A 25749-nucleotide genomic window follows, 5' to 3' on the forward strand; every position below is an offset into this window, starting at 1 on the left:
ACTCGCAGCAGCCTGTGGGCCAGAGAACACTCGTGCTACGGGGGGGGACTTTAGCCGAGCGCACTCGCTGACATAAAATTAATTTCATTACTTCCACGGCAAACGTCGGTCCACATCCGTAACCGGAGGCCGAATTGCAGAGCTTCTCGGACGTCTCGAGGACTGGGCTGTAGCCATAGGTGGCCACGACCAACAATACCTTCGCAACTGCAAAAAGGCAAGGCGTGCTAGGAAAGACTAGCTCTTCAAAAGTGACGCGATGAAAGGGGAAACTAGTCTGAAACCGTACGGGTTCCCTCATTTCAGGAACGCTTCGAGAAGACGGCCAACTGGGCCATTAAGGCCGTTGAAATGATCATTGTGGTGAGCTTTATGAATGTGACTGTTGTGTAATGGCTGTAATTCTGGGTAGCTGATAGCCTCTCAGAAGCATAGCAGTTGCATTCAGAAGGTAGAGCTCTATTTATATGCACCATATCACGCTTCATCAAGGCGACTGGAAAGCCAGAGTGCGAAAAAGAGAAAATACACTGTTCAGAGAACCTGGCTAATTTCATACATAATAGAAAATAAGTACATTCAATATGCCTCGGGGTTAACCTCAAGCAAACCGCGCTCTACTTCTGCTAGCCGAGTGAATGACCTCCAGGCCCCTCTGCACCCGGCTGCAACACAACGCACACGCACTCTTGGTGCCTTTGTTCTCTCCTGCAGACAGACCTACAGTACGTGAGCATCTACTGTGAGCCTTCAGAATGATACTTCCTGCCCTTGTCACCGGCTGCTGAAACAGTGCGAGTGGCAGTGCTAGCCAGGTGCGTGGTTGGACAGAGAGCCCAGCTCGGCACCAGCTGCACCTGTAATCACTCAGCCAGGACCGGGTGATTAAGTATGACTGGCTGGCTTGGCAATAAGACGGCGCAGTAATGAACGGGTCCAACTGACCTCAGATCAGTAAAAACCAGGAGCAATAAGTACAGCGCTGATGAGTTGGGACTGAATTAGGATGCGCGCGCGCACACGCACGCACGCACCCACGCACACACACTCCTAACACCATTCACCCCAGTTGCAGGGACGGCCCTTGTTTGAAGCCCATTAAATGTTCCCGGTACATCTACACTTTATAATGTGGTAAACGAAAATGTTTGACGAGCAAAATGCTGAATTGCACACCTTGCAAATATGGGAGCGTGAGCACTGATAATATCATATTTTAAGAACATAGGGTCCGTGTCAGTGTTTTAATAAACTATGCCTACTGCCAACAAAAAACTGTTCCTTATTTAGGCAAAGGGCACATGATGACATTGGTAAATATGTGCATAACAAGGGGATCTCCACTCAACTGTATCCAGGGCTATTGTATATTAATAGAGGGACTGTGCATTATTCATGGACAAGATTACTTTTGTGTAAGTGTCCCAGACCAAGCGCAAGCACATGCCCCTGCTTTCAACCATGACATGCATAATACTAACAATTCTGGACATGTACAGGGCTGCAATAGTTTACCGTTACCCATAGTACTGCCCATTACAATAATATATTCAAGAATTAAAGGGTTTTATCTTGGAACGGATGAATAATGAATGTGGAATTTCAAAATTTAATTGCCCCGAATTAAATGATTCAAGATAATGTTTCTTTTATAAATTTGTAATGGGACTAGGGGGTGAGGAAGAAAACAAATTAAATAAAACTTTTTTCCACAACAAAAAAGGGGGAAAAAAATAAATAAAAAAAGAAGCAGTAATCTTACATTTCCAAGCGCCCCGGCAAACGAAACGGAAAGTGTAGTACGTAAGCGCGAGGGAATGAACACAGTGCGCGGGAATCGGGTGAGAAATGAGTTAAACTTTAATCTCCTGTTCGAAAGAAGGAGCGGGTGCCAACCGCTCGCTGTAGATAGCTTCCGTAAAGACGGCTCTTCCCCGCCAAACTCCGCCGAGCCTCACACGTGAAACGACCGCATGTAAAACAATCTGGTCGAAAACCGATCTTGGCTTGATAACAACGTTTCAGGCCCTGAACAATGAGACTGAACACCGTTAAAGCTCCAAGGCTCTCCGTGACGATAAATGTATACACAGAGCTTCAATTACATAAAGATTGTTGCAAGGTTGACGGTCAAACCATCTTAAAATGAAGCATAGGAGAAAGCAGCGTATTTTCTTGGGGCAAAGACAAATTAAAAAAAGGAAAATAAAATGAAATAAAAACAAACTAACAAAAAAAAAAAAAAACAGTGCAGACTGGATATGATTAAAAGGTGAAGGTGCACTACGGTGGAGAAGTAGATATACTACACCCACGTCTTTAGCCAAGGCTGCATTGTGAATCATTTTCTGTTAGGTGGTGGAAAACAAAATACAGAATACCAGATTGTTAAGGCTTTCCAATACAACAAAATCTGTAAATGCAAAATGTAACACTGGTACAACACAAAGACATGTGATTCAGAAAAATTCTTTGCTCTTGAGAGTTGCATTGTTTACTATATCCAAAACAGCATGTCCATAGACCTCAACTTGCTTACCCAGGGTAACTGCAGTGCTGTCACTACTACTTATCAGTGACCTTAATGTAACTTATATAAACAAGTTATGTAATACAATACCTCAATTCCTGAATTACATTCACAAATCAGTTTAGCGATCTTGGTAACTCCATTACCTGTCAAGTTTTTTTTTTCGTTTTTTTTTTATCAATATCTGCACATATTTTCATACAAAATAACAGGATCGTTCTGAAACATCAATTTCAAATATTTTGCCTGGGGAGAGAGGAAAAAAATATAAATGAAAATCATTCACATTCATTCACCAGTGCAAGATGAAAACGGTGACCATCGCAACAAATAGGAACTGACAACAAAACATGGGAAAAGATTGTCATTTGAAATCAATTCACTGACCAGGCATGAGATCCAGAAACAAACAGACGTGGGTTTCTGTTCCAGGTACTGTACATTCATCCAAAGTCTAATTCTACTCAGGGGATACAAAAGAAAAATGCCAATTTAATCTTAAAAGTAAAAGGTTGCCTAACTCTGTAAAAACCAACTGAATAATTTAACTGAATCATTTGTTAAACCCAAGCCGGTAACCAGCCAGCAACCATGAACAATGTTCTGCTGCTTTTTATAACCTGCTTAATGGCTCAGGGTCGTTCCCCAGGAGGAACCAGGCATTGCAGCTGGTTGTAGACCAGGGTAGGCCACCAGCAGTTCCTTCAAAGCTCAGGTCAACCCTAGGCTCATCTTCAAATAAAGAGTTTTATTTTACTAGAAATATAAAGCCTTGATTATAGGTAAAAGGTGTTCCTACAATTATCCCACTCTTTCTGTTCCATATGCAAATGCAATATACAACAGTGTGGCTTTGATAAAAACTCAAAAGGAGATAAAATGTCAGACTTGCACACATCTCTGAGGGCTTGGTTAAGGACATACAGTATGAGCTGTGTGAAGCTGCATGGCTGTCTGCGGGCGCACGGATCTAAGCCACATGAGACAAATAGACTGTCGTAAGTTCTTCCTTTTCAGTCCATTCTTTTTTGCTCCTTTTGTTTTGTTTTTTTTTTGTTTATTGTGTGTGCGGTGTTTTTTTTTTTGCTGTCACTCGGAGAGACAAAAAAATAAATAAATAATGAGGGGAACTACAGGGCCACGGTTCTGCCTGGGCGGTTTAGTTACCATCGTCTTTGGCTTCGTCTCCAGTTCGTCTGGCACTTTGGTCGGTGTCGGGGTTCTCCAGCTTGTCGCCGTTATCAAGCTTGTTGCTGTTCTCGAGCTTGTCGCCGTTCTCGAGCGTGTTGCTGCTCTCGAGCTTGTCACCACTCTCAAGCTTGTCGCCATTTTCCAGCTTGTCTCCACCCTCAAGCTTGTCGCCATTTTCCAACTTGTCGCCACCCTCAAGCTTGTCGCCATTTTCCAACTTGTCGCCACCCTCAAGCTTGTCGCCACCCTCAAGCTTGTCACCACTCTCAAGCTTGTCACCACTCTCAAGCTTGTCGCCACCCTCAAGCTTGTCACCACTCTCAAGCTTGTCTCCATTTTCCAGCTGGTCTCCACCCTCAAGCTTGTCACCACTCTCAGGCTTGCTGGCGGTGGGCTGCGGGTCCCCGTCAGCCACGTGCGGCCCCTTCCCCTCCCCGTTGAGCAGCGGGGCCCCGGGCCCCTCCCCGGCCTCAGGCTCCGCCTCAGCCAGCTCCTCTCCCATGCTCAGGTCCGGCTCGGCCGTCTCCGCCTCCTCCAGCTTCTGCAGGATGATGGGCAGCTTGGAGTCGGAGTCGGAGTTCTCCAGCAGGGAGATGTTGCTCTCCTCGTATTTGGGCAGGGGCGCTCCGTCCTCCAGCTGCTTCTGGAAGTGTTCCCGCTTGGCTCTGCCGCTGGATGCCGCGCGCTCCAGGATCTCCTTCTCAGCCAGGCGCAGCTTGATGGCCACGCGGGAGTGGAAGGAGAGGTCAGGCTGCTCCAATAGCTGACGGTCCTCCTGGTTAAAGAGTTATTCAATGTCACATACAGTACACATTCAAACTGCAGCTGGGCCAGGACCAAAAGATCCTGACAAAGATCTTTGTGGAATAAAACCACCAAGTGTTTATGTACAGTGTGTATAATAACATATCAACTTAGCACTTTGCTCATAACAGAAGGTCCATTTGTTCTTGCCCTAGGCCTCAAACCACCTACAAGCTCAGAGACATCTGGAGCACATCAGAGACGTGGTATAAAGAATGTGCTTTTACACAATTTCATAACTCAATACCAGCATAGGAACCAGAAACCAAGAATATGAAACAAGTCATTTCAGCTGAAGAGCGTATTTTCAGAAGACCTGGGCCTCACCTCGGAGGAGGACTTGTAGGTCTTCAGAAGCAGGGCGGCCCTGGTCTGCAGGAAGGTCCACAGCTTTATCTCGTTCTCCCAACTGACGGGAAACTCCGTGTTGCCCAGGGTGAAGATCTTATTGATGGCGTGGTCACCCACCAGGTAGTCCTTCAGCTCCTCTGCGAAGGCAAGCCCGGTTTCAGTTTGTGAGAAACAGCCGCTTGGTTTAGTGACCATGGTTTAATCTCCAGTAATTATGTAAGCCGGCCATTCCTGCGGTGCTTGGGGAACGATATGATTACACAGCCGGTAATGAGATGGAATAGGGTTGAGAAAGCTCTGCACTACACGCACATTAAGCATGGAGTCTGAGCTGTAAGAGGGGGCTACTACGGGGCTACGCTCATTTAAAAATTAACATAGAAAATCTGAATAATATATCGCAGCCTTGGAGCTCTTGCCAGAGGACACGGTCGTGCTTCAGAGAATTTATGACACAAACATGTTCTGTACACACGTTTATAAATATTTCAGGCGTTAGGAATCATTTCTTTGCCACATCTGTTGGACTGCCTTGATCAATTAAACACTTAAGGGGGGGCTCGCTCTGGCTCGGAGCTGGGCTGCAGTCATTATGGCTCGGGTTTTATAGTGAGTGACCCTACGGGAAGGCGTCGGGGCATGCGTGCCAGCCTCGCTCCCTCTGCGGGGAGAGGACGACGGGACGAGGAGACCAGGCCTTACCTTCAGTCATGCAGAACACGCGGAGGAACGCCAGGAGCTGGGCCGAGATGGGCGGCTCGCTGCAGTGCAAGGCGAAGATGCTGGACCTGCAGGACACCGTTTGGACACCGTCAGCCATCTGCATCAGACCGCGCCATTACGGCTCCGTCTAACGGCCATTAAGCAATCATAGCTTATTACCGCTGTCCGTAAGGCCTCCGGAGCCTCCGCGGTAATCAAACGGCGTTTCGGGAAGGGAGGCAAAAGGAAAGCGAGAGTTTTTGATACACGTGCGGTCGCCGACAGCGCCGAAGCCGACGATTCTCAGCGTCGGCGCTCAGTTGGATTTAGTGGCGGGATTCCAGGCTCGTGGCCAGTCCCGGACAATTCAGCCCCGGTGCGCTGAAATGAATCGCGATTTCAGAGGCGTGTTCGCACTGCTGTCGCCTCTGGGCCTGGCGGTCCGATTAGCGTTCCAACCGCAACCGCGGCCGTTCAGGTGGCCGTGCCACCCCCTCCACCCCAAACCCCGCGTACCCCACCCCTCCACCCCGAACCGCCCGTACCCCTCACCCTCGCCTGACAACTGACTGATCGGAAGCGATGGGAGGCCACTGAACCCCATGCATTTTTAAACCCACTCAATCATTTATAATTTACCGCTTAATGACTGGGAAGATCCCACTGCCACATTTCTGTTGATAACTTTTGTTTGAGAAGAAAAGAGATATCACCGTAGCACCGTCTAAAAAAAGAAGGAAAATAATTGTTTTTGGAGGGCAATATTTTCCTGCATCTCGGTGTATTGATCACGGTGACGATGCGCAGGACACGACTGACATTATTGCTCTGAAAACGCATTATGGAACTCTTGCAGCTTTGCAATTAAATTATCCCTGCCCATTGCTTCACCAAGCACGGATCGCAGAAAACGGATTTAACCTGTATGGAGCACAACAAACAAAGGCACATTTACAGTAGGCACAGAGGGGAGATGTACCACCTAACAGCATACCATAAAACACAAACTCCCATTGATCCAGCTTCAAACAAAATTTACAAATGGCCACATACCGTACTTTCTTTTCTCAGTAACAGAAAAAGTTTTTACGGGGAATTTAACCGCAGAAATTTTCAAACCTTTCAACACCTTTTAAGGTTTGGGAAATGGTCATTAGGCAATATTTTCATATACATATACATGCCCGAGCATGTATTATAGTACAGCATATAGTAAAGACAGAGAACTTGTGACATTAGATAATAGGCAATACAAATGATAAAATGTAAGATACTTTTCATAAAGAGGATGTGAGTACAGCACTATATGAATGATAAAATGTAATGAAGCTTTTCATGAAGAGATTGTGAGTATAGCACTATACGAATGATAAAATGTAATGAAGCTTTTCATGAAGAGGATGTGAGTACAGCGCTATACGAATGATAAAATGTAATGAAGCTTTTCATGAAGAGGATGTGAGTATAGAACTATATGAATGATAAAATGTAATGAAGCTTTTCATGAAGAGGATGTGAGTATAGAACTATATGAATGATAAAATGTAATGAAGCTTTTCATGAAGAGGATGTGAGTACAGCGCTATACGAATGATAAAATGTAATGAAGCTTTTCATGAAGAGGATGTGAGTACAGCGCTATACGAATGATAAAATGTAATGAAGCTTTTCATGAAGAGGATGTGAGTATAGAACTATATGAATGATAAAATGTAATGAAGCTTTTCATGAAGAGGATGTGAGTACAGCACTATAAGAATGATAAAATGTAATGAATCATTTCATGAAGAGGATGTGAGTACAGCGCTATACGAATGATAAAATGTAATGAAGCTTTTCATGAAGAGGATGTGAGTACAGCACTATACGAATGATAAAATGTAATGAAGCTTTTCATGAAGAGGATGTGAGTACAGCACTATACGAATGATAAAATGTAATGAAGCTTTTCATGAAGAGGATGTGTGCGCAGCACTTACGAGGGGATGCCGGCTCGTGCCAGGACCTCTGCCTTCATGGCATACAGTCTCTCGCTCTTGCTCACTCCCAGCTTAATCTTAACCCGGTCGTGGGCATTGTTCTCATAGAAAAAACCGTTGTGGATCACAAACTCAGCGTTGGACCGTGTCCCATAGAAAATGTATATCTGGAGGAACAAAGAAAATTAATTATCACGTAAAAACCGACAGATATTTTGACTAATGGTACATTTTCCATTGAACCAAAGGGGACAGAGTCTGCCGACTATTAAATTAAATTTCCATGAATGACAGAGGAACAGGACATGGAAAATGCCATTGTGCTTTGCTTTGCAGTTTAGACACCTTCTTTTGTAGCCTTGCAGTAACGTCACTCCACCTTCACTGCATTCCCTTTTGTTTTCTTGCAATTAGAAGAGGCAATCCATTTTACAATGAGAAATAGTTATTATGTATACAGATTATGATATTTATTATGGAAATGCAGACCATTTGCAATATCGATTAAGTGACCAATGACCATTTTATAAGAACACTAAGGGAAAATGATACCCATTTGTGTTTTTAAACAGACACACATATCCACATGCAGATACTTGTAATCTAAAGTGCCATCTAATGCATCATGAATATATTTACTGAATGTAGTCAGCAGGCAGGCAGGTAATATTGTTATAAACCTCCTTTTGGAAAGAAAAAGAAGATGAGATTTGGATCTAAGGAATAAGAAGATTACATTTGCCCCATTACTCGTAACAATTTAATGTAATTGGATTAAAACATTTAACAGAGCAAATCAGAAGAATTGGCACTCCATCTCTACGGGGTGCAACATTCAGGAAGCCGTTATTGGCTCACTGGGACAAACCATACGAGAGCCATTATTAGGGTCACCTATTTGCCAGTGACCAAATTCAATGCAAGTGGCTTTAGAGGCAAAGACAATCATTTGTGTTGTGGAAATACAAAAACACTGCTCATTGGCCATGTTGTGCTCCATGCTGTTCCAGCCACGCTGTTCTAAAGCCTTGTCCAGGAAAATTTGGGAACATTTGGGAGTGCTAATTAGCCTCATACAGTATATGTACCCATATTCAAAATGCACGCTTCCTCTTATGGTACCGCTCCCAGTCGAAGCAGCCTGGCTAAGACTCACCTGGACTGAGTGAGTACTACCGTAGTGGAACCCTGCGCTTCAAGCCAGTAGGTGAATATTTTGGTCAATAAGACAGGAGCTGGCCTACGGCAGCTTCAGACTACAAAGCTGGGACTTTTCCGGAGCTCAGGTACGAGTCCTACTGCGTTACACCTGCCAAAGCCGCACGGACAGAGGAGCCGGGAGAAAGGGAAGCGGCTCGCTGAGGCTTGCACCGCCAAGCGTCTGAAAGCTTCGGTCAAACGCGCCACATCTAACGTAAGAACCGGGGATCATCCTCCGCAGAGCAGAGCGGCCCCGCCGTCCGAGCCGTCTCCCGGGAATCTCATCCAGTAATTCCCATTCCGGAGAGAGAGCCGCTACCTGACCCGCCACGGCACTCCCGCTCTCCCCGGCCAGATCCGGACGGCTCTCCTGTGATACGCCCGCTCGGATTCCCGTAACGTCCCGCGCCGATAAACGCGTCAGACACGTGGAGGTGTCGGGGAGGGGAGGCGCGTGGAGGCGGGGGGGGGTGGGGGGGAGTGACACACGTGCGTGTGAGGAGAACGAGGACAGTCGGGAGAAAGGCAGGGCCCGCGCTTCCGCGGAGAGACTGTATAGGAAACGCACGCCAGCCAGTTTCTCCTTACCGCTGTTTGAGGGTTTTTCTCCCCACTAGAGTTTCCCCCTCGTGTGCGTGCTATTTGAGGATTCAGACCGGCCATTTGCCCTTCCCCCCCTCTGTTACTCTGTAAAGTGTCCTCGTGACACAGTCTTCTATAAAAAGCTCTGTACAAATAAAACTGAATTGAATTGAATCATACAGCTGACACTGACCTGTTCGTTTTCTTTATAGTCCTGCAGGGCCACGCATTCACACCGGTCATCTTCTAGGTTGTAACCAGTTGTGATCTGGGGAGAAAACGGTAAATAAGAGTGGTAGTTGGAATAAATTTATGTTTTACAAATTGCTTAAACATTGGATTCAAAACACAACAATACGTGGTCTCTTCTCAGATGTTGGTTGTACAATATGCTGCTTGAAGCTTTGAAATCTGCTGTTATTCAGGAACCCTCCAATATAATTTTGTGCAAATTTTACATCAAATGAAATTAAACGGCCACACTGATCCATATTACAGATTAATTTTTCTTCTAAACTAAATATCTTTAGGCTCCATTGTTTTGTTTTGTGCCTTTATGACATAACCTCCAGGGAAGCTCTACACAATAAACCTAACAAACTGAAAGTGACTGAAAAAAATATTGTTTTAGCATCTTGTGTAATTAAGGGCCATATCCATATATATGAATCTCGAAATTGAGTTAGCAAAAACTTTACAAATGAGCTGAAATTAAGAAAATGAAATAAACCCATAGATTTGCTTATAATTTCTCCATAGAGAGGGATATACGCATGTATTACAGCAATAAACAAGGAAAAATATCTGAAGAAGTTGCAACTCATTTCATTAAACTAAGCCAGGGGAATACACAGGACGGCATTTCATTAAACTTCTTAATGACTAGCCCTTTGATTTTATTCACGCTTTTAAAATAAAATTTCACTTCATGATGCAAAAGCTCTCTGCGTGCATATGTAAGAACCCTACTGGAGGTGATATATTGTTCTGTTGCAATCAAACACCCAACACTATGAAATATAAATTCAATTCAAACAAAGGCCACTTGAGATATGTGTAATCTCGTGAAAACCGTTAGGACAAGACACAATACATCCTCTGCCCTAATCCTTTGTCTCTGTATTCATCACCACGATTAAGGCAGTGGTGCCACTGAGATCCAACCTGACTGCATGTCAAAGTGCATGTTACAACTAAAACACGTATACCTATTCTTTAATCACAGGCAAACAGTTTGATATTAATTCTTACCGGAGTGTTACAATACTGAAGTTAAAAGACAACACAGCATTTAGAGGTCACCTGGTTGACATTATGGGCTGATTTCAGACACGGATTAAGCTTAGTCCAGGACTGGAGAATCTCACTTCAAAATAGAATTTAGTCTTAGACGAGGCATAATCTGTGTCCGTGAAACTGGCCCTACATTTAAACAAATGTGATCCACAAACATGAAGTCCGCTGTGGATTAATGGGTAGACAGCACCTGTGCAAACAGAAGATGCAACACTCTAGAGCCTGGCGGTGTTTTGGCCTCACCAGTCCGTTGGTGTGGTTACACATGTCCCAGAGCGGGATGAGGGCCAGGGTGACCCGGCTTCCGTCCTCGGTGGGGATCTGGTTCTGCCGGGTCATTACGGAGGACACGGCCCATCTGGGAAGCCAAGGGAGAGACCCGGTCACTCTCCTGGGAGCCATTTTGAATACAGCGGGCCTACACTTGATCTCACGCCTCCACGCCAGGTCTGATAAACATATTCAGAGCCGGCGGGAGCTGGGGGAGAACACGCACCACGTCTCCGCGGTCACAAAAGCTGATTTTATTCTCATTTTGCAGAAGCTTACATCAGATTTAACAACCTGGAGATAAAAGGAGACCCACAATGAATAATTCCCTCAAAGATAATGCCATGCTAATGAAAGAACAATGAGTACAAAAGCCCATTTTGGGTGGCGGCTCTAAATCACGGTTACGATCTACGCTCTTAATTTAAAGAGGCAATTTTAACCGAGCGGCGTTTTTTTTTTTTTTCTCCACTCCCACCCACCCCACCAACCTGTAGTCATCGAAGGTAAAGGCATCCTTCAAGGGCAGTTTGCTGGCGTTCGGGTGGGTCTGGGGAGTGAAGGTGAAGGGGAGAGAAAGGGAAGGAAGAAGGGGGAAAAGAAGAGAGGGAAGAAGGGGAAAAAAGAAAGAGAGGGGGAGAAAAAAAAAATCAAGTCATTGGAATTTCATTATCTGGCTGCCTAACAGATCCTAACAAGAGCGTAGTGAAGCAGGGCGCGTCCAGTGGTGCTACACTGGGATCATCGTGGCATTAGCCTCTCATACATCACTGTCAACTTAATTTGTTGTGCCCAGCAGCCGTCATAAATCTGCTTCATCAATTTGGGAGACAGAGAGCCACTGGTGCCACGGAAATCTACATTTAAAGCCGCAGACTCCCGCTCTCCACGGCCTCATTTGCACCGCGTGTCAGGAAAAACTCCCCTTCCAGTGGAGGAAGGAAAAAAAACCACGCCGCGATATAATTCTGCTTCCAGAAGCCCCTTCTTGAACATGCAAAATGAGTCGTAAAAATAGACTGCGCCATAAATCCATCTGAGAGTGATATAGACGCTTTTGTGAATGTGTTTTATTGATGTTTATGTGGTCCTCACCAACCACAGAAGGAGAGCCTATTGCTCACAATGAGTTTACATTTTTGTTCCGCGACACCTTGTCTTGTTTTTGATGAGAGCACGAGACAAAAAGGATATAACATTATAATAGTTGTAGTACGTAGAGCTAATTTAATTTCGGCGATATAAATCTGTTGGCACGGATATTTTTTGAAGGAACCGACTCTTATGCCCAACTACCCGCCGTATTTGATGGTCTCTAAAAACGCGAGAAACCATTCGCTCCCACATCCGTCTCTTTAACTGCGAACCACGAGACGGAGGCTTAGCGCGCGGCGCGTTCCGCGAGACAAGAGAGGCGAATAAAGCCCGTCGGAGATCCGGCTCCCGATGGCCGATCGTCCCGGTCCCTTTCGTCTCTCCGCCTGAATCAATCTCCGGGAATGTGAATTGATTGGGCCTCCTCGGCGGGGACGGTGGAGCCGCTAAAGGTAAGTGAGTGGTCGCGTCATATAGACGGTAATAGAGACGGTCCGGCTCTGACACTGATTCATACGTACAGTGGAGTGAAGGATAGCACGGCGGCTAGGCTACTAGCCGCACACGTCAAGACCGCTTCACCTAACCCAGAAAAACGCCATTTAATAATTTCAGCTCTGCCTCGGTCCCGCTCGTGGGGCTGACGCGGGCGAGGTTCGCCAAGAGGCACCCTTAAATATTGAGAGGGACAATTATTCTCCGGAAGACTGGCCGCCTTCAGCACACGAGAAAGGGGTAGCGCACGGAAAGCTGGGCTTTTGAAGCCGCGTTCGCTCGCGCTGACTGACAACCATTAAAAGATAAGGGAAGGCGACCGGCGAGCGGGCTAGTGCAAATCCAGGCCTCGGCATTCCGAGGGCTGAGCGCGATGCCGCACTGCTTCCGAGCGGAGAGGCACAAACGGGCTGTTAACTCCGTATCAAATGTCTGATGGCGATAACGGGGACAGTGTTCCTTTAAGAGCGACGTACATGCATAGGAACCGCTTCCAACATTCTTTTTTTTTTTACGAAACCATACATCACGGTGAAAATTCATGAGCGGCATTCTGATGGAGGCCAAAATAATACAAATCACCTTAACTTCTCAAACGTCTCCCCGGTGACAGCTGTAATCATCTTTTGCACAAGGAGGTCTTATCCATTTTCTACCTACTGCCAACCTCCTATAGCATCTCCAGGAATAATAGTAATGATCCCAACAGCACTGCGGAATATGCATTAATGATACAGATGGAGTCCATCAGGCAAGAGGGTAGATATTAGTCCTCTCTCCTGGTCAGACAAGTGAAGAAAATGGGGGGTGGGGGTGGGAGAGGGAGGGGGGGCAGGTGTCACTTCAGGAGAGGAGAAACCGCAACCCCGGTACAGCTGATGGAGGGGAGAGAGGGATGATATTCCCAGGGTAGTTTAAGGGGGGGAAATGGAGAGGGTGGAGGCCCTGGTGGGGTTTCAGGAAGGGGCATGGGTAGTGCGGTTTCTGGGGCAGCTGGTGGGCAGGGTGGAGCTTCTGCGTTTCTCTGGATGGTTGGGGGGGGGGGGGGGGGGGGGGGATGCTCGAGGACTCTAGGCTGGTGTTTTCCGAATGGGGAAGGAAGCAGGGGCTGGTGTGGTTTCAGGACGGGGGAGGGGGTTGCCGTGGTTTCGAGACAGAGAGCAGTGCGGGCTGGCGGAGGTCGAGCTCTTGACGCATTAGCATCACAAGTGGAAGGTAATTCATCTGGCGGTGCACTGGAATGTGTGCTGGCAGTGGCCAATGGGCTGAGTGAGGGGACTGCTCCGCTAAATCAATTAGAAAACAAAAGCCCCCACGCACAGCAAAGGCCCTGCTAAACCAGGCCTGCACTAAGATGGCCACCTGGCTGCTGGCCTGCTGGAGACCAATCCCAATGTGTGGAGCACCATTCAGCAGCTAACACAGACAGTATTACTCTACACTGTAGCCACTTGGACAGTAAAGCTAGGATTTTTCCATTTAGTTGCCCTTCTAATAGATTTGGCTTTTGCATTTCCATTGACTAACTACAGGACTATAGGTGCTCACAGTCAACTGTACTTTAACGAAATACAACTGAACACTTTAATATGGCGAGAAATCCCAGATGTTTTACAAAAGGGGGTTCCTGTTCCACGATGGAGAGGCGAGTAGTTAGTTACACATCACTGGCAGCAGATACAACGTGCCGGGGTTATATAGCATATGTTGCACTCCGGGGGTTACAGTGACGATCATCCAGAGAGAACCCCCCAGCCACCCCCCAGCGTAATGCCAAAGCTCCCCGTCGCATTCGTCAATCTCAGCTCCACCACCACCCCTCATCCCACCGGAGGGAGGGCAGGGTGCCGTCGGACTGCCTCGAAACACACACGCTTTGAGGAGGAGCTGGGTGGGGTGAGGAGGGGCTGGGAGGAGCTGGGTGGGGTGAGGAGGCGCTGGGTGGGGTGAAGAGGAGCTGGGTGGGGTGAGGAGGAGCTGGAGGAGCTGGGTGGAGAGGAGCTGGGTGGGATGAGGAGGAACTGGGTGGGGAGGAGCTGGGTGGGGTGAGGAGGAGCTGGAGGAGCTGGGTGGGGTGAGGAGGAGCTGGAGGAGCTGGGTGGGGAGGAGCTGGGTGGGGTGAGGCGGAACTGGGTGGGGAGGAGTTGGGTGGGGTGAGGAGGGGCTGGAGGAGCTGGGTGGGGTGAGGAGGAGCTGGAGGAGCTGGGTGGGGTGAGGAGGAGCTGGAGGAGCTGGGTGGGGTGAGGAGGAGCTGGAGGAGCGGGGTGGGGTGAGGAGGAGCTGGAGGAGCTGGGTGGGGAGGAGCTGGGTGGGGTGAGGAGGGGCTGGGTGGGGAGGGGAGGGCAGGGGGGTGTCAGATGGTGGTACACTTGCCCAAACCCGCATGTTTTGAGGAGGAGCTGGGTGAGGAGGGGAGGAGGCCTGAGCTTTCGTCAGTCTCCCCAGCTTGCCGTGGACGGTGGGTGCAGTCAGGTCAATTCAATTCAGAGCTGACACGACAGGCTCATTTTCCAGCCCGGTCATCTGCGGCCCGCTGGCCGAGCCTGACGTTGACGGTAGTCATTTACACTGACACAGGCTCGCAACCTAAGGAGCGGGACGGGAGCGAGAGAGGAGCGGCAGAGGAGCGGGAGAGGAACGGGAGCGGAGCGAGAGAGGAGCGGCAGAGGAGCGGGAGAGGAACAGGAGCGGAACGGGAGCGGAGCGGCAGAAGAACGGGAGCGGAGCGAGAGAGGAGCAGCAAGAGAGCGGGAGAGGAACGGGAGCGGAACGGGAGTGGAGCGGCAGAGGAACAGGAGAGGAGCGAGAGAGGAGCGGCAGAGGAACGGGAGAGGAACGGGAGAGGAACGGGAGCGGAGCGGCAGAGGAGCAAGAGAGGATGACAGAGGAGCGGGAGAGGATGGGAGAGGGTTGACAGTTCCGCTGTCCATCAGTACACACGCCCGTCTGCACCTGCACGACCCCAATAACACATTCCCGGCTCAAGAGAAAACCATTCAATTTTGCATACTGGATGATCGCTGTCTGTTTAGCTGGAGGAGATCATTCTCTGAGCCGCACACACACAGGCCAGGTCCCACAAATACCGCCTCTTCATGAACAACAGGTCCATCCTGTCGCCAAAGGCCATTGGAAGACCTTGGACCCAAAACCCAACTAGAACTGGCTTTTGCCCTTGTGGTTCAAAAGCCAGCTCTACCCTGTGCAGTTGCTGCGGTTGAGAATTTGAATATGCTCAAGTAAGAATTTGCTTAAAAAGGCGGTGGTTCCAAGCTTCTTTTGCAATTAAATGACCTAGTACGCCACCTTCAAAATGATTGTAGCTCACTTCTGCCACCTACTGGAAGTTTTCAAACCTGAAATGCAGACGTGAACACTGTAAACGGTTCAGACTCGCAGGCAACCAGTAATTAATTTCACGAGACAGGATTGCAAGTATTTCAGCCCAATTTAATCATTTATCTTGAAATACGGGGAAAATGAGGCCATGCAAAACCTGAAGTTAAAACGGTGGCAGATTCCCACAGCAACGTTTGGAGAAGGGTAATTGTATATGGCCATAATGGAATCTATTATGCTGGCAGGACTAAACAAAGGAGCAGAAGCAAGTGATATGCTGACAGGAAGGGTCTCTTAATCTAATCTTCAAGACTAACGCAAGGAAATTAAAACACAAAACTACAGACCACTTAAAATGACAGCTTCTTCAAATTAAAAAAATATCCTTTGATTAAAAACAGACAGAAGGGGAGATGAAAAAAAATCAATAAAGTACATTTTAATTTCTTAAACACCTTGAGTTGAAAATGAACAAACATTTAATGAAAAACATGTCAATATATGGGCAGGAAAAAAAATGACAAATGCATTAACTATTAAATATCACAGAACAATTTTACCATTCTAATAAATATTTGATGCCTTATCTTGACAGTAATTTCAAATGTTCATATTTCTAATTGACAGTTATTCAACAAACAAACATCAACAAAGCTTCTACACGCAACTTAGAGAAATATATATTTTAATCCTTTGTTGAAAGTGATGAAGTGGAATTTTAGGGAGGAATTATTAAAGGGGTCAATAGGGCGCCATAAAGGAGGGTAAAAAAAAAAGTTTAATAATTAATACTCACCCCTATTCAATGTTTTCACCTCGGTCACATATTCATAAATACCACATATTATATTCCACAGGAAACAGTACTCTGCACATGAGTAACTTCAGTGCACATTAAATAATGTACTGCTAGCGGAAACACAAATACACTGGGCCAAAATTATAAGTTGCATGCATACATATAAAGCAATCTGTATAAAGCAATTTTAGAGTATATATCGCAGAAAACATTGGCCATTCTACACACGAGGTAGAATGTGCATGAAACAGAACTGTAAATAGGCCAAGTTTTAAAATTGCAAAGAAGAAGTACATATAACAATGAGCACCATTTTGGAGGGGGGCAGGGGGTATCATTCTAAACTGCCATACCATTCCCTTACAGAAGCACCCTGTCGTGTTGTATAACTGTCAGAAAAGCAGACACCAGCCCAAAGCAGCTGCTAAACATCTGCACAGTACATTGTAGTGAAATGTACATAAGAAAATACCCTATCTGTAAAAGAATAAACCCGCAAATCTACAGAGCATTAACTACCGTTCTATAATATAACTACAGTATAAACATGGCAGTAAAAGACAGCCCCGCTACAACCGCCTTTGAAATGAAACGTCTGATTGTTAAATTTGACATCTGAGCGTTAATTTAACAGAAGCTGGAAAAACCATTATCATTGCACATTATAACGCACGATAATACGGAATAGACACGTGAAATAAAGAAGCTGCCAATCATCCGTTCACCTGCTAAAAGCATACAAGCAGAGCACATTAAGCGGCACAAAGGTTCGCCACACTGTAGGCGTCACGTCCCCCTCTAGTGGCCGATAAGTGCCGCTGCACAGTGTGGTTTCAGCAGTGTCACTGGCACCTTATCGCCACCAGTGAAATTGAGTGCAAGAGGGCATCATAAACCAGCTCTTACCCATCTCAAATGTGCTCCTAACAGCTGGGAACCTTTTAAAACCTTATTTCTTTCACCAGACGCGAGAAGTTAAGACGGCTGTGGCCGCACGGCAGAGGAAGTACAGATATCAGTTGGATGGTGCGCTAAAAGGCCCGCGAAAGTCAGCGATTTCGCAGTAAAAGCTTTGACTTCTGCCTCAAAGCGAAGAGAAATAGAGGTGCGGTGGTGGGTATCGACACCACATTCTCAACCGAAAGGTAATTAATAAAAGATTCAAAATTCAAAAGATCATCTCTTTAAATAAAACAATTACTGTAAATGAAATGATGACGTGGTTAGGGCATAGGTTGCACGAGTTGCACTGGTAGCTGTGGGTTGGAGGATGACAACGCCAAACCGCACTGTTGCATAACCCAGTCGAGTCCAAAATATTTCTACTAAAATAAATACACAAGCGGTCATTTTAATTGAATGGAGATTAACACGGAGTGTAGGAAAATAAGGAAACGGTGGTGCTGTAGCGTGTGCAAATGTCCGCACAGCTTCTCGCAAACACAAAGGTTGCTGTGTGGCACAAAAGCCTGTATGTTAAACATGTAGCTACTTCACTTATGTCAAACATGTGCAATATGCAACCCTTACTCCACTCCCTCCTGCGTCAAAAATATCTTGACTAGAAAAAGAAATACACTTTCCACAGCTTTTTGTAGTCAATAAATCCCAGTGCATATTTACTTAAAACATACAAATGTCAAATGTTTGGATCTGGGAAAGTATCAAATCAACCCAGTTAAGTAAATAACCGCACCATTTAACCCACAGAGGATTCAAAATGAAGAAAGAGAAAAAATGTGAATAAATATTCTGCCAGATAAACAGGATGTCCATATTTAATGAGGAGAATATGATCCTAATGCGTGCACACAGTACAGAGACATTCAGCTTTAAGAGCAAAAATCTTTCAGCTTTCGCAGCAGTTTTCAACACTGATACGGATTTCATATGCCGAGTCTTTTCCAGACTGAGGTAAAGTTTCAGTTTTTCAAGTCTGTTGCTAGTGTTTCAGTTAAGCAAACACAAGCGGTACCACCTCTATGAGTCGCTGCAGACGGAAGCAACATTGTGCATGTACGCAGGTGTGTGTGTGTGTTTGCATGTAACGTAATGCAATGAGTGTGCAGTGGACATGCCGCATAGGGGATAGGTCAGAGAATCAGCTGCTCAAGCTTTGATTAATGTAGCTGTAGTCAGATACGGTAAACAACACGGTAAATATTCATATAAGCATTCAGAAGTGGAAGCTGCCTCTCCTAAAAGCCTTAATCCACTCTGCACGAATCCAACTGCAATTCCGGCCTAATTTAAAAATGACTTATCTTTAAAGTAAACAACACACATCCATCCGTCCTTTATGTAAAGCGCTTATTCCTGGTGAAGGCTACAGGAGGAGCTGGAGCATATCCCAGCATGCAGTGGGTGAGAGGCAGGAATACACCCTGGACAGGTCGGCAATCCTACACACTCACACACTCACACACTCACACACTCACACACTCACACACTCACACACTCACACACTCACACACTCACACACCATTTCGAGTCTCCAGTTAGCCTAACTTGCATGTCTCACCACCGGGCTGCCTACTCACACATATGGATTTCATTTCCAACGCAAAGATGAGCTGTACGAATAGCTTGCATTCTACATTATGTTCCACTGAATCATCATCATCATTTGTTTACACCGCTCCATTAGTCACAAATACAGCTAATTTCACACAATGAATGGGGCGTTTCATGGATACATTCTGGTAAATGACCTCACAGTGCACCCTGTAAATATCCTCAAGCCCCCAGGGAGGAATATCACAAAGCAGGTTTACTGAGTTACATGTACAAGTTCACAGAGTAAATCCCTGAAGCACGGCAAACCTGGGTTTCAGTCGGTCAACTTATCCAGCTTAAGACCCGTCTACGCCAAAAACTATAAATATGTCCTTTTAAAAATCTTCCAACTCAAGTAGATGAGGCAGTCCGCATCACAACAGAGCATCACATTAAAAATGGCGGATGACATAGCCGAGAGACAATTTACAGAATGTTATCGTTCGTTGAAGTTGATGCTCATATTGTAATCGCTATAGCTATAGTTCCTGGGGCTTAGCTCCGTAATCCTGCTTCTTAATATACGCCCCAGACCAGCGCAGCCCAGCGCAGCCCAGCGTGACCAGCCTGCGGAGGGTAAAGGAAGTGAGCGGACGCACCTGCACGACTTTGTAGAAGTAGGCGTACTGGCGCGCCGTGTTCTTGTACTGGCTGAAGACGTCCTGGATGGCCTGAGTGGACTGCAGGTGCTGAACCTCCTCCTCCTCGTAGTACAGCGGCGTGTCGTACTCGCTGGGCAGGGTCTTGATGTAGGGCAGCCAGAAGGAGGACGGGTCGGCCCTCTCGCACAGCAGGTGGAAGGCCAGCGTCACGTTGCCCATGGCCTGCAGGATCCGGTCCTGGCTGTAGAGCGGGCCTGAGGAGAGGGCACATTTTAAATCATGGCTGCCAATCCCCGTTCCTGAAGATCTACCATCCTGCAGGTCCCACACTATTCAACTCCAGGTCCTGGGTGTTGCAGTGTCAGCAGGTATTTGCTCTAGCCACATACTACACCACCTGATTCCACTAATATCCTCAATTCTTGAACCAAGCAGGTAAAATAATGAGGGAAATCAGGTTGTATAGAGCATGGTTGGACCAAATACCTTAAACTGTGTCACCCAGGACCTATAGTTGATTAAGCCTGCTGAAGAATTTGATTTCAACCCTAATTTAACACACCTGACTCTCTAGCTCTTGAATGCATGCTTTGTTAGGGTTGGAGTGAAAACCAACAGGACAGTAGATCTCCAGGAACAAGGCTGGGCCGTTTTTAAAAGCTTGCCTTGTTGTTAAACCTCTCGTACACTCTGTAGAGCTGTTGGGTCTGACTCACAGAGGCCAGGACTGGGCCCTGGGCTGGAATTCGAGAGCGAGCGAGAAAACCTCCCTGTTCGAAGAGACTTCACTGAAATCCAGAACAGCACCTCCCAAAACCAAAACATGAAAAGCTGGTGGGGTAAAAATAAACCCGTGGGGGGTCATGCCGACTCCAGCTGCTTATTATTCACAAAGACTCACCGAGGACCGAGTTCTTGGCAGATTCTACAGTCATCAGCATTTTCCTGGGGATCCACAGGAATAACTCATCTGCCTGAGAAAGGGACAGTTCCTTCAGGGCAAGCTCTGTATGCGCACACACGCATGCGCGCGCACACACCCACGAACGCATACTCTCACACACAGGCACACACGTACAAGCACACACAATTTCTGTGGTAGAAATTAACATACTTTTAAGATATTTTAAAAGATATTTACAGATCTCTTAATGTCACAGTTAATGGACTCCAACTGCACTCTGCTGTGGTATAAATGGTTGGCTCCAGAGATGACTGTGTTTTATGTGATTACTCATGCAGTAGGGCAGTGGCTGAGGGAGGTACAGACCTTAATGTCTCTTGAGGCCTTAAGGCCGTAGCCCTCCTCCGCAAAATCAGAGATTTCGAAGCCCTCGCACGACGCTCCGTTTTTGGCAGCCCAATCCATCAGCTCAGGGAAGAAGTCCTCTCTCGTTCCGTCAAACATGACTGACAAACCTGCAAGCATAACACACAAATAAGGGGCAGCCTGTAGTGTTCTGGTTAAAGTACATAACTGGGCCCCACAAGGTTGGTGGTTCAATCACCCCCAATAGCCATGATAAAATCTGCACAGCTGTTGGGCCCTTGAGCAAGGCCACATTGCTCCAGGAGCGAATGTCTAATGAACTGTAAGTCACTACAGTTCATAAAAACATCTGCTAAATAACATGTAATGTAAAAGTCAACAGTCTCCTGCCTCTTTCAGCGTCTTGGTTACTATGTTACCAGAAAGAACTGTACTGTACTGTACTTCATGGCAGTGTTTAAAGTACACTTCTTGCCAGGGACCATAGTCATTACTGCCATGTGGCATTGAGCAAACTGTTTGTTAAGTAAAAAAAAACAGGCAGTATTACACAAGTAATGAGTGGTGTGGGGTGTAGGGACACAGTGGTGCAGAGTGTAGTACCTTTCTGTTTTTTCCTAATCTTCTCCACCAGGCCTCGGATCTGCACATACTCCTCCCACTCTTTCCCTGGAGATGGAGCTGCACTGCTGCATTCTGGGAAAGGAGAGAGTGTGTCAAGCACAACTACCCCACATCTTCAGTTTCCAAAGCCCAGAAAAACACACCTCTGGCAGAACGGTCCACATTGCTACAGGAAATAAGACATTGTGCCAGCTGATGAAGGCTCCACTGAAGGTCTCAGACCATTCCAAAGCCAAAATGCTAATGTGGCCTTCATTATGAATAGATCCGTACAGCTGTTGGGCCCTTGAGTAAGGCCCTAAACCCCACATTGCTCCAGGGGGGATTGCCCCCTGCATAGTCTAATCAACTGTAAAAGTGGCTTTGGATAAAAGCATCAGCTAAATAACATGTAATAATATTAATAACTTACATGATGTGCATGGAATAACAAAACAGGCATTTGCACTTCCCTTGACTACATGTGCTTACTTTGTAACAGCTCAGATATGAGGTTCATCATCTCTTTGGGGGAGACCACTGCCGTGGCTCCTGTCCCCGATTTCTGGGTCTTCACTCTGCTCTTCTTCCCCATGTTTGGGCTGGACAGTGATCAGGATTGCTGCATCGAAGAGATACAAAAAACAGTCATACATATCGTCATACATATCGTCATACAGGGGGCGGCCTGTAGCGTAGTGGTTAAGGTAAATGACTGGGACACATAAGGTTGGTGGTTCTAATCCCGGTGTAGCCACAATAAGATCCGCACAGCCGTTGGGCCCTTAAGCAAGGCCCTTAACCCTCCAGCTCCAGGGAAGGATTATCTCCTGCTTAGTCTAATCAACTGTACGTCGCTCTGGAGAGAAGAGCTTCTACCAAATGCCAATAATGTAATGTAATGTAATATATATGTTTATTCACTAGGGGGCACACTTCACAGCTCATCAGCAGTTTAAAAGGGCCTATGGTGGGAAATACAGAGTCCTTAGTCAGCCTCTAATCACTGTGTGTACACAGCTCCTGTGTAAATGAGAGGAAACTCATTGGCAGAATTTCAGGCTTGCGTGAATCACTGAAATTTTTCCTCCCAAATCTGTAGTCCAAAGACAAAACCTGCTGTGAAATCTCAACTGGTCTCCTTGACGGAACATAAAATTGATTATAATGAAATCATGGGGCGTCTGTGCAATTTCAAAAGAAACAAAGGACTGTATTCAGAGTATCCTTTACAGCTGAGAGCACCAACCATGCACCTTCCAAATAAAGAAACTGAACATTATTGTTCAAAATAAGACTCAAAAACACTATTCTGATATTTAATGACCAGGTCATCCCAGGAACTACTAGGCTATTCAGTGCAAGGCAGTAATCAGGATTAAATACTGTACAGTGCAATTCTGAAATGCAGATCTCTCAACACCCAATATAATCTCACCACAAAAGCATGCACTTTGTACAAACTGAACATCCCACATGAGAACTGAGCATCTGAACATCATGAAAGCTCTGCAAATGCACCATGTTGCAAACGCCCTTATCCACAGCACCTTACAATGCAAACTCAAGTGCACAAATTGGGGATGCTGAAATTATGTAAAAGAATACACTGCATTACCATGGCAACAGCAGACTGTCACACTCATAATATCACCGTTTTAATTATGTTTATTACCTGCATGTAACAAAAGCTAAAGGCAACACAGGAGATATATCCAATATGGGTATCATCTACAAAGCAATGTTTTTTAATGGGTAGATGATGGTAAATATGAGTAAAAGTATTTGCACAAAGTATTCAAATCTCTAAATGGCACCCAATGTTGGCTAATAATGCCATTTTAACTCATAATCACTCCTCAAATAAGCATGCCTTTCCTATGCTGATGCGGTGACCAAGAGTTAAAGCACTAAAAAAAGATGCCAGACTCGAGAAAGGGAAGGACAGAGTTGCTCAACAATAGGCAAACATCATGTCTGCACTTTACGATAAACTATCAAAGAATATTATTTTCAAAGCCATTTTCAATGTATTTTGCTGACGATTTAATAAATGCTGACAGTGCCAAGCAAGCAGTTATGAAAGATTTTATCTGTATGCAACACTGTACAGTATGTGGGGGAAATGCTTCCATTTTGAGTAAACTGTCAGCCCCCTTAAGTTCCTTCTCTGCAGCCTACAGACCTGTTACTTTATGGCTTTAACACATGTTCCCAAGACAGCTGCATGGTGCCATCTATGAAATTGACCACAGATGGTAAACATAATATTTCTTCCAACACATCCAAATGACAAGTTATAGGTCAATTCTCCACATTCAATAAGAGGTCGGAGAGTTTTTTTTTTTTTTTACCAAAAACAACTGTGCGTTTGAGAACAAGGGCCTTGTGTTTATAAAGCAGCTTTCTGTCAAACAAAGCAGAAACTTTCTCTACTCTAAAATGACCGCCGCTCTCTTCCAGTCAGATGCACAAACCTCCAGCCGTTTCAATAGGTTCGTCCACAAAAGAGGGCTATAGTTCACCCTTACTGACACGCTCTTTGAGATGCTGCCAAGGAGCAGCTAATGGATCAACCGCTGAACCAAAGCAGGCACCGTTAGACTGGGAAGCAAAAAGTAATCCTAGACTTTGACTTGTGGTTAGCATGCCCGACATTCATTTGCAAAGTTTAAAAGACAGGTTGACATCTAGTTAGCTGTAAGGTAAAGTGGAATACAAACAAAACAGGTGGATCAAAAACATTTAACCGTTAACTAGTAATAAAAGTTAAATGAATTTATTTATCTGAAGCATTTCTGTTTGCGCCTAACGGCTAGCCATCTATTCAATATCAGTCTAACTACTCAGACCATAAACAAATCAGCTATTACTGATGCAAGTTGAGCATTTAGAAGTCGACACAAATGCTAGCTAGCAGCTAGCAAACTCCAAAAGCAATGTCAATATATAAACGGCATGTCTTGTCTGACAATAAATTCACCACAGTTCCTAGTATATGACAATGAACTTTGTCCATTGCAATACCGCTACCAACAGCCGCGCGCACTGGATATCTAGTAGCTAGTGCGTTGAGAAATCGATTAAACCACCCTGGCTATCAACGCGATTTAATGTTTCTATCGCAAACATTCAGTTTACTGTCCATCAATCCAGCTTTTGCTAGCTACCTTTCCAAGTTAGTTACTTCCTTAATTAAGATAACGACATGATAGTAGTGCACAGTCATTAGCTCAATCCTAAATAAGACATTTCTAAAAACGAATGCTATAGTTAGCTAACTAGTAAGTACACCAATTTTACAAGCGTTCTAGCACATCTGCTAAATTAGTGCAGAAGCTGGTTAACCCAGAAGGTAACCAATTTTCTCGCAAAAATAAAATCAGGTCTAATCTGACAAACTAGCTAGATTAGCTTCCTATTCTAGCTAGACAGCTACACTTGTTAGCTAGCCAGCTAACTAGCGGGCGGTAGTGGCATGCTCATTCATTTTCATGTCGCCCATTTATGAAAACGGTATACAATGGATTTTTTTTTTAATCGGACAAGCTTGTAAATCAAGCATTTAGCTTTCTAGTCAATAAACTTCAGGGTGGAGGACGACTTGCTGCTGGCTTGGTGAGCGACAACTGACTGCGAACGCTAGCTACCCTACATAGCTAGTCCACAATTATGCACGCGGTGTTAAACTATACTGTGTTGCAACTAGGAATGCAATTGACACAAACTTATACTAGAACAACAGTGATAGCATGCTTGTGTAAGTGTTATGTTGCAATGCTATTCTATATTATTCGTATGCTAACTACCTTCCAATTGAATTGACTGCAACAGCTCCTCCTGTCAGCCTGGAATTCAATCCTCTTCACCCACAAGCACGGAGAATGCAGCCTAACTTCCTTCGGTACTACCAAACCACGCCTGCAGTAGGTTTTTCGTGGCGATAATTGGCAGGTCTAGGCTTTCTACCGTCATAGGTACAGAGTCGCATATAGGCTGTCATTGGCAGAAAATTATATGGTTCGCTTTATTTGCCTTACAATTGGTTTATGAAACCCTTCAATCAACAATATGTAAATATATAT

At 45.6% G+C, this 25749-nt stretch overlaps 1 protein-coding gene across 1 annotated transcript; it reads right to left on the reverse strand.

Annotated features, from left to right (window-relative positions):
- Window positions 1-1837: 1837 nt before the first annotated feature.
- setd3 (SET domain containing 3, actin histidine methyltransferase) lies at window positions 1838-25580 on the reverse strand. The gene is made up of 13 exons (XM_061243226.1): window positions 25474-25580; window positions 22157-22286; window positions 21665-21757; window positions 21062-21210; window positions 20693-20765; window positions 19789-20045; window positions 11397-11455; window positions 10879-10993; window positions 9533-9607; window positions 7558-7724; window positions 5579-5664; window positions 4853-5013; window positions 1838-4496 (listed from the first exon to the last, which is right to left on the reverse strand). Exons 2-13 carry the CDS (start codon window positions 22257-22259, stop codon window positions 3690-3692), a joined length of 2145 nt encoding a protein of 714 aa, XP_061099210.1. The 5' UTR covers window positions 22260-22286; window positions 25474-25580; the 3' UTR covers window positions 1838-3689.
- Between the last annotated feature and the right edge of the window lie 169 nt (window positions 25581-25749).

Source organism: Conger conger, chromosome 1 (assembly GCF_963514075.1).
Source record: "Conger conger chromosome 1, fConCon1.1, whole genome shotgun sequence".
NCBI classification, from domain to species: Eukaryota; Metazoa; Chordata; class Actinopteri; order Anguilliformes; family Congridae; genus Conger; species Conger conger.